Raw genomic sequence first — 17,908 nt, 5'->3', positions numbered from 1 at the left:
GGATCCAGTTTTTTTGTTTCTCAGATGAGATTAAAGTCATCTTTGTAATACACTTCAAAGACAGATTAACATAAGTTTTTACTATGTGCCTTTGGTGGGTGAGAGGTGTCGGGAGAAATTGGGGGTAAAACACAACGTGCCCTTGACTTGCCAAGCGAGGTAGTCCCAGGTCCTCATGAGCTGACCTGTATCAGGGCAGGCTGCCTTTTGTTCTCCTTACAACATTATTGATGATGCTGAAAACCTTCTGTCATTCCGGTATGCCTGTTTTTTTTTAGAACTCCAATGTCCAACTCTGCTGATTTTAGCTTTGAGTGATGAATGGTTAAGTTAAGGGTTATGTGTGAATCAAAGTTTGAATACAGTATGTTTAAAAAGTATGTCATCTCCTATTATCAGTATAGTGGAGGTTGTTTGATGCTGTGTCACTGAGCTTGCCGAAGGGACCAAAGTAACAAATATCTGTTAACCTCAGGTTTTTGATTTGTGTTGGAATAATAATAAAATTACCTGATCCGTGATCTTGTGGGTCTGTTTTTCTTTCCTCAGCCCTGAGGTTCTTTTTGGGTAGATAGCATCTTGAAATCTATGAAATACCAGAGGATACCAGATTTAAAATAAAGATTTGTTGGACTCTAACCTTGTCTGAAAGTTGAGTTCTCACAGTATGTGTGTTCACAAACATACATGAACGTGTCAAATTTAAACCTGAACGCTGCGCATTATCGATCATGGACTCTACTGGTGAACTAAAAATGTGTCATCTTCTGGTCTTCCAGCAGGAGGTTGAATTAAAATAACAGCTTAAAGGTTTCTTCAAAAATGACATCAACAAAAGCCTCCTCAGTCACTAGATCTAAATCCTGTAGAAAATCTTTAGGGTGAGCTGAAGAGAAGATGACAGGGGACTCTGGACCATCTGGAGAGATTCTGCAGGACGAGTTTCTGCAGAGCTGTAGATTGGTGAAATGTTGCTTACTTATTATGACAAATGTTTTATTTACTTTAACAGCAATATGATCTTTCAATGCAAAGTGTTGCAGATCGAATAAAGGTTTTCCCTTGAAGTCATTTCAGAGTTTCATCCAAGGCAGACATTTCCTAAAGTATTCCTAAAGTAAGTATATAGCATTTTGAAATGATAGGAAATCCAACAAAAAGGCAGTGTGCAGAGTGATATTTTGGTTATATTTATGTGCATTTTAGTGCTGACAAAGAGCTTGACTGCAACTGGTGAATAAAGAAAAGCTGTCAGAACATCTATTTATAAGAAAAATAAAATAAAAAAAGAAAATCAATAACTGAAAAAGAAATTATTCAGCAAAAGAAAATAAATGACCATATTTCATCGTTTACTGTTACTTGATGTAACTATTTCCCCCCAAAAAATCACTTGTTTCTGTTATCTTTAGGTTTCTTTATATTACAGTAGGTATCTTTGTTTTTTTAAATCCACAACATCGGCACTTGCATATCTTGGGTTTTTGATGTGAATATTGAGGCAACTTGTGTATGTAGCTCACATCTTTGTGTCCTCTGTATTCTTACGCTCGGCTTTAGTGAGCTTATTGGTCTGCACACTTGGAAATGAAATCTCAAGGGCATTTCTGCTTTATGTGAGCCAAATGTAATTGGGAATCACTATTATGATTTATTCTCTTGTTCTTTGATCTTAACGTCATAAAAATACAAGTAAGAATTATTTAATCAGTATGTGTATAAATATCCAGTCTCGCATCTTTTATCAGGATTTGGTTGAATTTTTATGTTTTATTGTTTTCCCTTCTTGCAGGAATCTTTTGGACAGAGATACTTTCTCCAAATCGGACCCATGTAAGTTCTTGTTCACATATTACAGGTTTTAGATAGCTAATCTTATGCAGAATATAATCCATTGGTATCTTTTCTGCACTTAAAATCCATTAGTTTTTATTTTTGCTGAGCTTACGCCTGGTTCAGTTTACTCTGGTGTTTGAAAGTGTTCCTTCAATAACTGCATATCATTTGCACAGTAATGTGACAACCTTTCTCTACTGTGAGCTAAAGTACCATAATGCATGCAGGATATAAACAGCAGCCCCTGAATACAAATAGCTATCTTTTGGGGAGAGAAACTGGAAAATGTCATAAAGGCATTTTTTTTTACCACTGAATAGAAAGTGGAAGAAACATTTCTCATTACCCCTTTGTGTAAATAAGCCTTGGGAAAATAAAACCCATCACACTCATCCCAGTTTTGTGAATGCCTGCAGCTGAACCTGAGGCTATAGACAAGCTGTGGCCCCTCCACCTGCATCAGCTTTATCATGAGCAACAAAATGAACAGAAATCAGAAGAATCCAACCCCTTTAGGACAGGTCTCTCTGATTGCATAGCTTACAGTAAATTGTGCTCTAGGGGCACTGAATCTTATTTTGGAGATTATTTTCCCTCCATACAACAGGATGTCAGTCAGCATTAATCATCAAGTCTAGCACTTCATTATGCTGTCAGGGTGTGGCAGGATAATTAATGAAAGATGTTAGAAGAGAAGGAGCAAAAACAAACACTGTTTGTGAATTCACATTGCATATGTGAAACCGTTCAATGACAATTTATTCCATTGCTTTCCCCCCCCTCTCTTTCCTTTACCCCCTCTCTTTCTCACACCTTTTCTCATCTCAGTGGTTGTGCTGTACACCCAGGGCGTGGAGACTAAACAGTGGCGGGAGGTAAGAGATCAACAAGACTCAATCAGCTTTCACATGACAGGTTGTTTTCTGTTTACAACCCTCAGTCATCCCCTCCTCTTCCTCAAGGTAAATGTGCTGTGCCAATCATTTGCAATTGATTGACCCTGTGAACACTGGTACATCGGTCATAGTGTTTGACTGACTGGCTGACCGTCTGACTGATTAGGTGACAGGTGCATGTATCCGTAAGGATTTTTCTCATCAGCCTTCCCTCTGGCTGTTTAAAAAACAGGAACTTAATCAGACCACAGAGACTAATGAATCTAGCAGAGGGATCCTTGGTAATTATTATGCATACTTGTACTTAAAGGTGAAGGAAGAACAGTGAATTTTCAAAAAGCATGTTTCTGTTTTACTATTTGACCATAGGCAAAACACAACACAAATGTTTTGACTTACTACATCAGAATGTGGTTATGCCAAAAGAAGGATTCCTTTAGAGAAACACAAACGTTTTCATCTGTTTCATCTGGCCAATGTTCTAACAGCTCAAAACCTGTTTGAGTTATGGAGCTCTTCATAGGGTTTAAATGATAATTGTAGGTTTTGATTAACAAAACAAATTAATTTTCAAACTTATATAGATCAATGTCCTCAGTGAGAAGATGTGACCTTATAGCTGTGTCTTTCAGAGGTGATGTTGATAACATAGTCGGACAACATCCTTGGAAAAAATAATAAAGATTAAAGAGCTTATATAAAAAGTAACAACAATCTACTATAAGGGTAGTTGTTGAACTTTAGGCAAGTTATTTCTCAACCTAACAATGAATACTATAGTATAAGTAAAAATAGGTCTGCAGTGTTAAAGTTTTTTTATTTTTATTAACTACACACAAAACCATTCTGTGTTGTCTATTTTTTAGTGCTTAGACATGATGTTTGAACAAGATAAGGAGTTAAAAATACTGTCCTTGCTGAAAAGGAAATGTAATGTTCAAAAAACATGATTAAATTCGATTCAGTTTACATAGCACAAATTCACAACATATGTCATCCTAAGGCACTTTACAGAGACTATTCAACCAGATTATACAGTCAGATTGGTTGCAAGTTTTCTATGTAAGGAAAAAAAGCTGATTGCATGGAAAATTCACTCTTCAGCAATCCTTTACACCAAGCATGCATGTAGTGACAGTGGAGAGGAAAACTCCCTTTTAACAGGAAGAAACCTCCAGCAGAACCAGGATCAGTGGGAGCATCCATCTGTCGAGGCCGACTGGGGTTCAAGGAGACATAAGCAGAGATATAAAAAGAAGCAGATAAAGAAAATATGAAAAGACACAGAGATGAGGTCTGAGCCAGCTCCCATGTCAGAGGACAAAAGAGAGCACATACAGCCAGTCAAAGTAAGAGAAACATGACGACACTGAAAAACTGGCCAAACTCCAGTAACTATAAACAAAGTTTTGATGGCAGCAGCACAGCTGATATCTCTCTCCAAGATGGTGTCACAGCCAAATAGGAAAAGAGCAGATGAAGCTACTGTGATGAGAAAAAGCAGAAGGAGCATAAAGTTATGAGTGGAACTTGACAAATAAATTGAATTGAAATGGAAATTAGAGATACGATAAAGCAGAATGTCCTCCAGCTGTCTTAGGCTATAGCAGCATAGCTATAGAGATAGCTCAGGATAACATTGGCCACTCTAACAATAAGTTTTATCAAAAAGGAAAGTTTTAAGCCTAGCCTTAAAAGTTGACAGGGTGTCTTCATGATGGTAGAACTAAACCAGAGGGACAACACATATAACAAGTTATATCTGTTCTGCAGAAAAATTTAAAACTGCAATAATTTAATTATTAAGATGCTTTAAATCATTTATTTCTAGTTCTATAGCAACTTTAAAAAAATTTTGTCTTGCGAATATCAGATCAGTCAGTATCAAACAGATTATAACTTATTTTAAGCCTCTGCCACACATACATGGAGTTGAAACTAGCCAGACAAAAACCTTTTATTTGATTATTAATCAGAGATCAGCAATAAAAAAAAAAAGAAATCGCACACAAAAACCCATCCCTGAACAAGATATGAGTCAGTTTACAAAGCCTTCGAAGAGAAAGTTTGGCAGAAAAGGCAGAAAATAAACTGACATGACAGAAATCATTTATAAAACCATACATCCAAAGCAGACCCATCTATCTGGAGAATTTTTCAGCTAAATCTTTATGGATGGTCCTCTCAGAGACCTGACCTGAATCTCACAGAGCATATAAGGCTTTTATAGAAAAAGCAGTCAGTTAAAAAAATCTGGGCTTCTCTCAGTGCTCCAAAACTCCAAATTACAGAAAGGCAAAGTAGAAAGTGTGACTGCTCTATTAACTAACTTGCTTTGAAGAAATTCATTATTTAAGTAATGTAGGAAGACCTTTCAGAGTTAAGAGGCAGAAAGACGTGAAGTGAATGAACACATTTCCAGAGAAATATACCACAGAAGGTACTGTAGACACAGTCCCCAATAAGTCTCTCATTGTATCTACATATAGTTTCCATTTTAGATAAGGTTTTCTCAGTACTTTAAAGCCTTCTTTAAAGTTAAAAAAGTAAAAAGAAAATGACAAGGGGACATATTTAAGCTGTATGAAATCCTTATGTGAAGCATAGTACATAACAAGAATATATTTCCAGTTTAGACTTTAGATTAAAACGGGTTTAATTAAAATGAAAAAAAAAAAACACAAAACAATTTGACAGTTTCTAAAATCACTCATAAGTGCTTTATCATTATATTTAGATAGAGGGTTTTATTTGCCAACAAAAAATTTAACAAAAAATTGTACAAATAAACTTAGATCCAAGATAAAATAAATGTATATATATTTTTTTTTACAGGTTTTGCTTAACTTCTTCTTTGAGGGGGTATATATGGAGCAAATGTCCTGTTTAGGAGTCTGTAAACTCCAATTAACAATTTGATTGCCAGTTAAACAATGAAAATTCAAACATTGAACCATCAAATGTTGAAAAGTCAATCATTAAAAATTCAAACACTGAATATTCAAAATCTCTAAAAAAGCTAAAAACATGATTATGCTGTCATCTTCAGCTGCAGCATTTTTTTCATAAGAGATTATTTCATTGGCACTACAGGCTGGCACTGTTCTTGCTTCAGGGGGCGGGGCTAAACTGAAGGCTACAGTGTTCTTCCATTTTTCCAGTATTCCTTGTCATCTACCTGCTGTAAATTATTAAAGGGCTCAGATTCAACTGCCGCTGTTACTATTTTTTGGCAGCATAAAATGAGAAATAATCCAGTAAGTTTAGTTTCAGATTGAGCCAGCTAATGACCTATATTTCAAGACAAGAACAGGAACTCACATTAGCTATGGAGCTCTTATCAGTCATTAAGGACCCTGAAGGAACCTTCAGTTTAGCTCCGCCCCTCACACAAAGACGGTGCATACTTTTATTGAAATTGTAGCTGAAGTGACACTAAAATAGCGTTGCCGACCGTCCCTTGAAAAATGGAATCGCTCAGTATTTAGAAATAGAAGTACTTGTCCCATATTTAGTGGAAAAGGAACACACTTAGTCCCGTTTTACTGTAAGAGTAAAAAAGAGTCAGTAAAAAACTAATGGAAAGTGAAGATCAAGGGCAAGTTAGATGCAAAACTTACAGAAAATCACTGCTGCAAGAGCTCAGAGGAAATACGAGTGGAAAAAATAGGCTATCGTTACATGATGTGGCATTGAGCTAATGATTTTTCTTTTTCTGTTTTACAACAGTTTGCACAAGTTTGCTGTTGCACCAAAAATGGGCACTATTTATTCAGTGTTTTGTATTCATTTTTACAGTTTGAAGTTAAGCAGGACAGGCTTAACTTTTAAATACTTATTTCATTCAAGTTTGTTATTTTGCATTAAAGTGAATTGCTGGATAATAATTTGTGTTCTGTGTGTTCATGTCACTGACAAATATGCATCTAATTCAATGCAGATTCTAGTCAAATAGTTAAAAAAAATAATTTCACACTAAAAGGGGGGCCAGGAGGGGTAAAGGCAATCGGGTCAGCTGGCATGCACATGAGGTGTCCCTTTTTTTTTTTTCAGGGAGTTGGTAACCCTACTCTGAAATCCTCTCTCAATGAAAAACGCTGCAGATAAAAATGACAGTATCATCATAAGTTTTTACTTTTGTTATAGAGAAATTTGAATTTTGCATGTTTCAGTTTGTTGTATACTTTTTTAGTGTTTGGTGCTTCAATGCCAAACCTCTCATTCAATGTCAATGAAAGCTGTCACTGATTTAGCTCCATAGTTATCTTTTTGAACCAGTTCATAAAATGGCGATGGCGCCGCCCCTGGCAAAGTACTGCAAGCACTTTGGTGAAATGGAAGAGTGGTAGTTATATTATTCATAAAAAAATTGTCCCTGATTCAGTTTTCAAAGGGAGTAATTAGATGGTGTGGCATTCCATGGGTCTAAGGAAAGCCCCTGTAGCTTAAAAAGTATCTGTTTACATATAAATCTGTGGACTTTTCTGTTTTTTGACACTAACCGATTTTCATAGTATCAATTTCTCAGACATAAATATTTCTACTTATGGCTAAAAGGTGCCATCTGTTTAGGATAGCAAAAGTTTAACGCCCTTTTAATCTCATCCTGTTTCTAATTAAGTAAGCACAACTGATTGCCATCACTGCTTATGGTGAGCATGAGCCAACTAAAGAAACAACACCATCAAAAACTTTTCTGTGCACAATTTTAAGAAGACATTAAACAAAACCACCATGTCACCATGGACTGCATTTTCTACGGGTCTTCTTCAGCTCTAGCTTCAAAAACAATATTCTTTTTTCAAAAAGAGAAATATAACTCACTGAAGCAATTAGGAACTTACATTAAACAGAATTTATTAGTCAGTTTGACTTGTTTCAATAGTTACAAGTAATTTAGTAGGTTTTTCAGAATGTTATACATTTTTATTTGTAGGAATTAATTTAGAATCATCTCTTTAAGTGTTTACTGCTTTAATGTTCCTTCATGGGTGGGAAACTAGATTAATTTGCTGTAACTATAGCAAGGGCTGTGCCCATTTATTCACTGCATGTAACCAGCTTTTTAAGTGTCCCTTTGCTCCACTTTTGTAAAAATGAATTGAGTTTGTTTCAAACTAAAATTATATGTTTGAAACATGTAGCAACAGGAAATGGTGAATTACAGATAGATTTATGGAAGGAAGAGCTGGCTTATGATGTTGGCTGAAATAGATTTCCCCCTTTAAATAACCACCATTTTGTTGGACGACAAATGAGGGCAATTTCAGGGGTGTCGAAAAAGATTTTGTATAAATGATATTTCAAATTGAGTTTTACAGTTTAAACTAGCCTTGGATTTCAGAACTGCCAAGGGTTATAAAAAGGCTTTCTGTGGCAAAAAGGGATGTGACTATTAAAGTCAAATTATTCTCAAGGATCAGTTACAATGAATTCTTCTGAAGTATGAATTTAATTCCCACTGATAAAACAGAACAGATTTGTTTGACAAGTTTTATGATCAATAAAATAAGAATATCTTTAATTGATTTCAAATAGAAAATCTAACAGTCCATTGAATGTAATGTTATAAATGTTTATTTATTACTGAAAAACTAAAACACCTACAGTATATATTCATTAAGCAACAGAGATTCATATTATTTTAGGATAAGAATTACACCGATGAAAGACGAAAAATATGAAAAGTTTGTTTGAGGCTGTGATTTTAAGAAGAATATTACCATGACAACTTTAATTTAAAGGCCTGTTTTTAGTCTTTTGTAAATAAATAAGATTAGGAAATGTGAGGAAAAAAAGTTGCAATCTTACTTCGAAGAATGCTGCCACAATTTACATCTATATCCCTTACGGACAAGAACAAAGGATTGTTTTGGTTCTCATCCATGCTGTTATATAAATTTTTCTCTCAGTGCCAATTTCTTCCCATGAATCCTTGGATACAGGTGTCTGTGCCTTAAGGGTTTTTATAATCCTTCATCAGAGAGTCACATGTGTAAGCTTTTAATTAGATTAGCAGCAATGCTTATTGCAGTATTTTAAACATAAACCTCTTCTAATGAAATATTGAGCTACACAAGTAACGTATAAGCTGATTGCATCAAGTCAATAGTTTGGCAGCAACTTTTATACAGTGCATGTACATGTATGTGGCAAAAGAAAAGAGCTCCTCTTAACAGGAAGAAACCTGCAGCAAAACCTTTCTCCTTGTGAGCACTGAACTGCAACCAGCTCAGCAGACACATAAAAACACAGAAGCACTGGTCCAGGAACACTCCTAAGTTAGAGGAAAAGCAACAAAATAAACGGCAGCAGCTGGTACTTTAGTTTCTTCCTCTGGGAGATAAAAACAACTAAACAGATGTGCTATCTTTGAGATTAAAATGTATACATTTGAGAGTCTGATGCTGCTGCATATGGCTTTCCTATTGTAATATAATGGCAGACTGGAAGGTTAGAAAACATTTTTTTAGGAGTCTAGATTATTGTTTCAAGAAAGCGCAATTAAAGTGCAGCTGGGCATCTTGAATGCTTAGAAAATCGTAAAAGTTAATCAAATGGTGGTTCACCCTATGCTAATATAAAGCAGTACTTTAGCCATAGATCAGCAAGCAAACATTCCTAAACCTAAAAGCTTGGAGTATGATGCAAATACTTATGGGCATCAATCAAGTTCTCATGCCAGAGGAACTTCCTACACCTGTCATCATCTCCCCACCTCAGGCGTAGAAACGGTAGGCAGATCGAATGCTCCCCTTGAAAAAAAAATGGCCCCGGGTTTTCAGCACTGGTGACAGCTGGATAAGCAGCAGAGTCAAGCTGTGCAGCATTGATAAAGCTAAGCACCTCTTTTGCCTCTCTCTAGAGTAATGTATTTTGGCTGCACTATGAGGAGATATGGTTGGTTGAAGAACCCCTTCACTGTGCCACCAACTGGCTTTAATTCAGTTATGGTCCAAGCTCCCACACTGACTTCCAGCCATTCAAATTCTTCATCAGCTGAAGTATATCTTTACAAATCTTATGGATATTATGTTTTCTCTTTCAGCAGAAAATTCCCTGGAGACCCATGTCCCCATGACAAATTGCATGATGTTACATAAAAGTGCGGCGGCATCTCATTACTCTGTTACTGCACGATTTTAAAGTCTTAATTTGGGACACCCTCCTCTGTAATTTGCCCCCAGTGTAAGATAGCTTTCTCTCCTCCATCTTTTTTTCACTTAACTAAAAAAATCCAAAGAATAAAACCGCTCTGAATTTGAGCAAAGTCTAGCATTTCCACTTGAAGCTCCTAGTCCTTAATCTTTTTACCAAGATATATTTTCTGACACCTCTTCACACAATTTTTCTCGTCACGGTTATCAGAAGGGAGGAAGTGTGTGCTGCCTCAGTTGGCTGATCAGGGCTTTGGTGCTGATTGTTCTGCCTTTGCAAAGGTCTGAGACAAAAGTGAGTATACTTTAGCCTCCTGCTGTCACCCTCTGCGCCTGTCACAGAAATTACGTTCCTGCTCCCTCAGTGGAAATTTCACCTCCTCGGCATTAGCTGGAGCAGAGCTATCTTGCTTCCTGGCAGGCAGAGCAAAAAGGGATGTAGTGCCACACAGAACTTAATCATTTATGATTTGTATTTGATGGCAGGCTGTACTTAAGCAAACCCACAATCCAACTGTCACACAGAATCCTCCCCTAGATTCTCTGTGGTACAACTCAGTGCCTTGCAGAGGTATTAGTACCTCTTGAACTTTTTGACATTTTTTCAACTTGTAACCATAGATTCAAATGTATGTTAATGGGATTTTGTGTGATAAATGATCGCTACATAATGTGAAACTGTAATTTGTAAGGAATATTATATATGATATAAATATTAAGCTTAAGAAAGTCAGTAAATGATTGATAATGTAATGTGTAATATGCTTTGATGCTGCTAAATAAAATCCAATGAATCAGTCTCCTATGAAAATAGTGGTTTCACAGTGATTTCAATTTAATCTCGGAATAAATCCAGCTTTTCCTTGATGACAAATGTTGATTAGAGAACATTAGTAAACAAAAAGCATCTTAAAGACTAAGCCGGGGGGGAAGTTTTAGCGAGTATTAAGGATATTTTATCACTTATACCCCGTCATCCATCTGCTTGATTTGCAGTATGAAAATTTTTTAAACATTTAGCTACTTTATAGCCACAGGCTTCAAAATATGTAAGTTAATACAATTTTATATGAATGAATTGAATTAATAAATGAATTAATAATTGTCTTGACATTTATTTTTCAAAAAAAAAAAAAAAAACAATCTATGAAATATGTTTTTAGTATGTAGCAATATCTCAAAATTTTTATGTTGTTTAAACCTAATAACCTAAATATAGTTACTAAGAGATTGGGCAAAAATGACCTTTTGGCATAATTTCAAAATAAATTCACTGATGTTAATCTTTAAATGTATTTCATTCCACCATGAAAAATGTCTGCGGTAGCATAATGCTCTGAAGATGCATCTCTTTAGAAGGGGCAGGGAATATGGTGGGGGTTGATCAATGGATTGAAGCAGGGTAATCTGGGAAGCAAATCTGTTCAAGCCTGTAAAAATTTCACATTTTAGCTGAACAAGATTCCTAAACATGCAGCTGAACCTAAAATGGATGGATCCCGGATAGAAATGGACAAAAATTACTTTAAAAGGTTGAAAACTTTTGGAAAGCCATGCTGGCACAATTTTAACTACTTTAGAATTAAGTTTTCTATTACTGCTTGTTGTTTCACTATGAGATTATTCATAATGAATGCAGTCACAAAAACATGAAACTGAGCTTAGTCTATTTTGTCCTTGTTAGACTGTAACGAGGACATGTGTCAGTTTATGGTAACTTTTTTTCACAGTGGATGTTTTATTTATGCAACTCAATGCCAGCTCTGTGACTGAATAATTAATTGAAAATTAATGTGTGCTGTATTCATACAGTACGGAGCACCATTACCCCTTCATGGCTGGATGTTCTCTGCAGTGTTTTTTTTGTTTCAGCTTTAGAAAGTTTATTTTTTTATTTTTTATTCTTATTCTTAATTAATAAGAGTTGGAAAAAGCAACATTTGTTTGTTCCAGGGTGTGAATAAAATATGTTGGGTCAAACTTTTGTGCCTTTGTCTTGTTTCCACCTGTATTTTGAAGCAGATGGAAGTTGTTGTATTATTTGCAGCAGATGTGAAAGTTAAACCAGAGGCAGTTCATGTTGGTTTCCTCATCCTCAGCACTAACAAAACAGAACTAAAACAATCAGCTATTTCTATTAACTGAATCTGATCTCATCAGAGTCCCTCGAATTCACACAGTTAATTGGGGGCTGACGGAGGAGGTGTGGTGTTGGATGGTACATGATCAACTCTGTGTTCACATGTTAATTGATTGTCCTCTCTTTCCTCCTTCTTCTTCTCTGGTCCAGTTTGGGAGAACGGAGGTGATAGACAACACACTAAACCCAGATTTCGTCAGGAAGTACATCCTGGACTACTTCTTTGAGGAGAAGCAGAACCTGCGCTTTGATGTGTGAGTTTTTCTGTTTGATTTGTCTCTCTGTGGTCACATACTGAGGTGTGTGTGTGTGGGCGTACTGTATGCCCTTTTCTAATATAGTTCTTAAACTCCTCCTTTTTTTGACTATAATGTCATTTATTTTTATTCTCCGAAAAATGTCTTAAACCAACATTCTACTTTTTCTTCTGCCTTCTTGAATGCACTTCCTGTGGATCAATCTTTATCCTTTCAGGCCCCTTTGTCAGTTGCCGATGAACAGAATTAGTAGAGGCATTATAAATATTGTAATGTAAGTTTTGGATCTAATCTCCTGCCTCTAAAGCAAATATTTGAGACCAAGTTTCATTATTTCAGGGAGACCCCTGTTCCCCCTCTGTCCTCCCTTTTAATTTTTAAAAAGGCCAAACTTGTAAGAGGGAAAGAAAGTTATAGTTTTATTTGAAAATTGTCCAGATTTGAGTGATCGTTTACTCTAAGAAAGTACAATCCCCTGAAAAAAAGCATAGTCTCTGCGACTAAGCTCCAGGCTGACTTAACAAATGTGTCCACTACTGAGCTTAAGGTCTCTGAGGATTTTTAAGCTCTTAATGAATTCATTCGACATGCTTTCGTAATACAATACTGGCATGGGAAAAGCAGTGGAGAGAGAGGTAGAGCTTCCCTTTCATAATTAGCGTTAGTCATTTTCATCTGGATTTTATCACAGAGGTGGGAGCGCTTGGGTATGCTCAGGCTTAATTACTTTTACATTAAGTTTGGCTAACAGATGCTCTAAACTTTTTTTGTATTGATGGGCTGTTTCCATATGTTTCCCATGGCACAATATGAAGCAATAGCTATAAAATACAGAAAGGTCTTCTTCATTTGGATTTATTGCCTATGCCATGTTTGTTTTTCCAGTTTCATCAACTTACACTTTACCCTTGTGTTTTTTTGTGCTTCCATTACAAATTCTAGGTATGATATTGACTCTAAAAGTCCAGATTTGGCAAAACATGTAAGTGAAGCTTTTTTTTTTCTTTTAAATGTGGATTAGGATCTCAGCATTACATCCTTCCTTTGATTTTTCAGTGCACGGCTCTGATATTAAGGTTCTATGCAAACCTGTTTCCAAAACCTCTCTCAAATATATTTTTCAATAATGAGTGAGTTGTGCTTTGTCTGAAAAAATGCAGTTTCTGTGTACTTTTCGTCAGCCTACAAAAAAGAAAAAACATAACTCCCCGGAGCAATGATAATGGAAGTTTCATTTGCATCTGGTATGGCCTCATTACCCTTGTCTCCCTGAAGTGAGAAATTAAGCGTTGTACACCCTCATCAAAGCTGCACAGCAAAGTTCCCTGTGTGTAGGTTTTAAAGGTTTTCAAAATAGTATTTATTTTGAAAGTCCAGTTATGTCTGAAAGAGGCTGTGCTTTATTGAATAGCATACATTCAGAAACAGCCAATAAAGTGAATGTATGTTAGATTCAACCTTTACTCCCACAGCTTTTATGAATGATCTTAAAACAGCAAACAATATATTTGATAGATTGGTTTGCATACTACCATGTTTATTTATAAAAAAGGGTCTGGGTATGTGATGGCTTCATCATTGTGTGTTTGCACTATGTCTCACGCTCTGAGAAAATCATCTGCACTGATCACATTCCTTCACTTGCGCTCTTTCACTTACCATTTTCTCTCCCTCTGAAACTGTGCAGCTCTGCAACTCCCCTCTTTGCATATCTGCTTTGTTAAATATCCATTTTCTGCTTTTCTTTCTCGTGCTGGTATGCCATTCTGGCTTTTGAGTCATGTGTCTTTTTGTTCCATGATATGCTCTGTTGTGTCACTGCCGCTGCCTGGTCTTTCTCTCTCTTCCTCCTCCTTCTCCACCCTGGAAGCCCAACGACTTTAACGTACGTGTCTGCCTCAGACGCTATTACATATAAATGTACAATGCATATGATGATGCCTAACTCCTCACTGATTCTCCTTTTTACACCCATGTGGTCTGCTTGAATGCCACTGTCCTCCATCTCTCTTCATCCCACCTCATGCCTCCCTTACTATGGCAGGACTTCCTGGGACAGGTCTACTGTACTCTGGGAGAGATTGTGGGCTCACCTGCCAGTCGCTTGGAGAAACAACTGGTGTGAGTATTCTTTTTACTCAGATTTATTAACCCTGCAATTAATTCCACTCTGGTCATTCATAAGGATGAATAACAATTAATCAAATAACAATTTGGAACTCTTTACAATTTGAACTAACAGTTCCTCGGTGGAGCAGTCATGCTACTCAAAACTGTATTTGAATGTGTTGTACTTTTTCTATAATCTATTGTTATTACACATTAAATTATCTTCCTCTGCTTGTCCATATGAGTCACATATCACATAGTGTGATATGTGTGATATACATTGGCTGCAAGTACTGCATATAAGGTTCTGCACATAGAAGAAAACCTCACTAATCTTTATAAATCAACGTGTGGTTAGATGTTACTCAGTAATTTGGACCTCTTCCACATATTTATTTACGCATTATAAACACATCTATTTTTCTGTCTAAAGAAGTATCCCAGCAGGTATTCGTGGATTGGTTTCCTATCATGCCCACATGATCAAACAATTTTGTGGAAATCAGAGGTATGGTGGGGGTAGGGAGTACATAGGTAAATTGGACGAACATAATTACAGAAACAACTTCAACTGAAATGCCAATAATGTCTTCACTGGAGATTTTCATACAGAAAAAGAAAAAGAACTTGTTTTTTGTAGTGGCTGGATTCCACCTCCCCGGGCCGGGGATAACTAATCCGATTTTCCCCTCTTGTAGGCGGGGATGACTGTGAACTGTGTTGTCTTCTAAGATGAAACTTGGGTGCTTGGGTGAAGATGGGTAATTGAACATGACTGGGAGCTTCCTCGATGCAGTCCCTGTCATTAAGGAGGAGATATGGCATAAAGAGTAGATTGAAGTCAGACAGAGAAACATGGCTCTGTCAGCCTAATGCCTCTAATTTGGGAGATGACAAAGCTGAGCCCTAAAACTGCATCTCTGCTTTATTGAAGCTAGTGGTGATGCATCATCTTTGTATTTTCAATTCCTGTTTATTGTTTTTCAGAAATATGTTGATAGAGTCTGTCTGGTTACTGATAGGATTATGTTTTTATTGATTTGATTTGGGGTCAAGGACTACATCCCAGTAACACTGCTAAAACGGTTTCTAAAGCAGAATGTATTTTTCTCTGTTTATGAAGGTGATGCTACAGGGAAGATTCGATTAAATTCAAATCAGTTTATTTACAGCGGGTAAAATAAGTATTGAACACGCCACCATTTTTATCAGTAATTATATTTCTAGAGGTGCTCTTGACATGACAGTTTCACCAAAAGTCGGTAACAATCCATACAATCCACACATATCAAACCATAGATGTCCAGAAAGTATATGTAATAAAGTGAAATGGCATGGGGAAAATATATTGAACACACTTACTGAAGTGTATATAATACTTTGTACAAAAGCTTTTGTTGGCAATTACAGCTTCAAGATGCCTCCTGTATGGAGAAATAAGTTGCATGCATTGCTCAGGTGTGATTTTGGCCCATTCTTCCACACAAAGTCTTCAAATCCTGAAGGGCTCATGGGCCTCTTCTATAAAATTATGTTTTGTTCTTTCCATAGATTTTCTATTGGATTCAAGTCAGGTGATTGGCTGAGCCACTCTAGCAGCTTTATTTTCTTCATCTGAAACCAATTAAGAATTTCCTTTGCTGTGAATTTTGCATTATTGTCTTGCTGAAATTTCCACTCATCTTTCAACTTCATCATCATGGCAGCAGACTTTTAACAATAATGTTGTCATACATTTTTCTGTTTATCCTTGCTTCAATTATAAGAAGTTTGCTAGTACCACATGATAAAAACAGCCCCATGCAATGATGTTCCCACATCCAAACTTCATTGTTGGTATGGTGTTTTTGAGGTAAATGTGCAGTGCCATTTGACAGAACTATATATATATATATATATATATATATATATATATATATATATATATATATATATATATATTTATAGTTCTGTGAGTTATGAGCCTCATTTAGGGGATGAAGGAAGGTTTCATAAACTCTCAGTTTCTATGTTTGTGTCTGACACACGGTACACATTTCGTTTTGAGAATGATGATGAGGTGCTGCTGTTCCTTGGAGTAGGGGGTGGTAGTTATGAGAACAGCAGGGCTTTGGTATCAGCTATGAACGCTGCCAGGAACTTGTGGGCTGAATTACAAAGCCCGGTGCCCTTCAGTGCTGAATAAGAGGATGAGGGAGATCAAGAGACAGTGCTCACCAGTGTGCTGTAAACTAGGCTTCACAGCACACATCAGAGGCAAAGAGGAGGATCAGCTGCTCCCAGGCAGACATGATGGATGATATATTGATTCGACAGCTTCAGTGGGGCACCTTGATTACTGCTGAGACAGTGATGATGATGTTTGCTTGTTTTTTTCACACTGGTGTGCTGTGTTATTAAATTTGGATACAAAAGGGTAGTATTTTGCAATCAAAAGAAAAGTACAGGGTTCCTTTGATCTGCTGTTCTTGAAAAAGTTGATTACGAGATAAATTTTTATTCAAGTTAAGCATCAAATATTTTTTTCAGTGTTGGGAGTCTTCCTTCATTTTTTTGAAAGGGGACAGCAAAGGAGTTGTTGAATGGTCATGTACTAAATCTCTCTGTTGTGTCTTCTGGGGTGACATCACTCTGTGCACCGTAGCTTTGAGGAATGACACTTTGCAGGGACTTGGCGAAATCTGTTAGTCATGCCTATACAAGCCCTCCAAAGGCATATTACATCGAATGACCTGCTTAAGAAGCACATCAGCACCCCGTTCTCTATTTTCCACACTTCATCCTTCATTTATTCTTTTGCTTCCATCTGCCAGATTTTTTTTTCCCAGCATGACCCCCTTTTCTTTCACTGTGCTCTTTATTATTTATTTATTCATTTTGCTCATTCAAACCCCATTTTCTGTCTTCCAAACTTTCACACTCTATTAGAATCGCAAGATATATTGTTTCAGCGTTAGAGCGATGATGTGCATTAATGCAAAAGTCACACCAAGGACAGGTAATGTCAAAAGGAAAAAAAAAAATATTGAAATATGCCATGCAAAAGCTATTCACCACAAATCATACGGACAGTTTTATATTTTTCATTTAGTGTGATAGATATGTCCTTTGCAATGACATTTTACTCCAGATTGCAAATTCATTACAGTTGTTTTTAATTGTCAAATACAGACTTTGTTGATGATTATGAACTTTTTGGAGGGGGGGTGTGGATGAAAAAGTATTACAGATAAACTAATACTGTATTGAAATATCACATTTTTGCTAATCACAACTATTATTTTTGCTTTATTTAATTATGTTATCTGATGTTTATTTGCCTGTTAAGACAAACAGTGCCTCAGCCAATGTCATGGCAGAAATGACATCAATTTAGCTAACTACAAGTAGAAAAGATAAAATAAGAAGGGGATCTGAGAAACTTTGAACATCCATCCATCCATCCATCCATCCATCCATCCATCCATCCATCCATCCATCCATCCATCCATCCATCCATCCATCCATCCATCC

The 17,908-nt window shown here is 36.4% G+C and overlaps 1 protein-coding gene across 4 annotated transcripts in view; it reads left to right on the top strand.

Annotated features, from left to right (window-relative positions):
• Positions 1 to 17,908, top strand: part of LOC107087498 (copine-5-like) — a 95,754-nt gene that overhangs the window by 15,195 nt on the left and 62,651 nt on the right. For 2 of the 4 annotated variants that reach the window (XM_015379091.1, XM_015379093.1), the window contains exons 2-7: positions 1,793 to 1,833; positions 2,665 to 2,711; positions 12,180 to 12,283; positions 13,229 to 13,268; positions 14,157 to 14,171; positions 14,331 to 14,407. In XM_015379091.1, the coding sequence (XP_015234577.1) occupies positions 1,793 to 1,833; positions 2,665 to 2,711; positions 12,180 to 12,283; positions 13,229 to 13,268; positions 14,157 to 14,171; positions 14,331 to 14,407 (324 nt within the window). The remainder of the gene's footprint in view (positions 1 to 1,792; positions 1,834 to 2,664; positions 2,712 to 12,179; positions 12,284 to 13,228; positions 13,269 to 14,156; positions 14,172 to 14,330; positions 14,408 to 17,908) is intronic. The other 2 variants (XM_015379092.1, XM_015379094.1) reach the window with 1 other exon arrangement.

This window comes from Cyprinodon variegatus, unplaced genomic scaffold, assembly GCF_000732505.1.
Source record: "Cyprinodon variegatus isolate N-32 unplaced genomic scaffold, C_variegatus-1.0 Scaffold185, whole genome shotgun sequence".
Taxonomy (NCBI): Eukaryota; Metazoa; Chordata; class Actinopteri; order Cyprinodontiformes; family Cyprinodontidae; genus Cyprinodon; species Cyprinodon variegatus.
The sequence above is the reverse complement of the archived record's forward strand: the minus strand, read 5'-3'. Positions and strand labels throughout refer to the sequence as shown.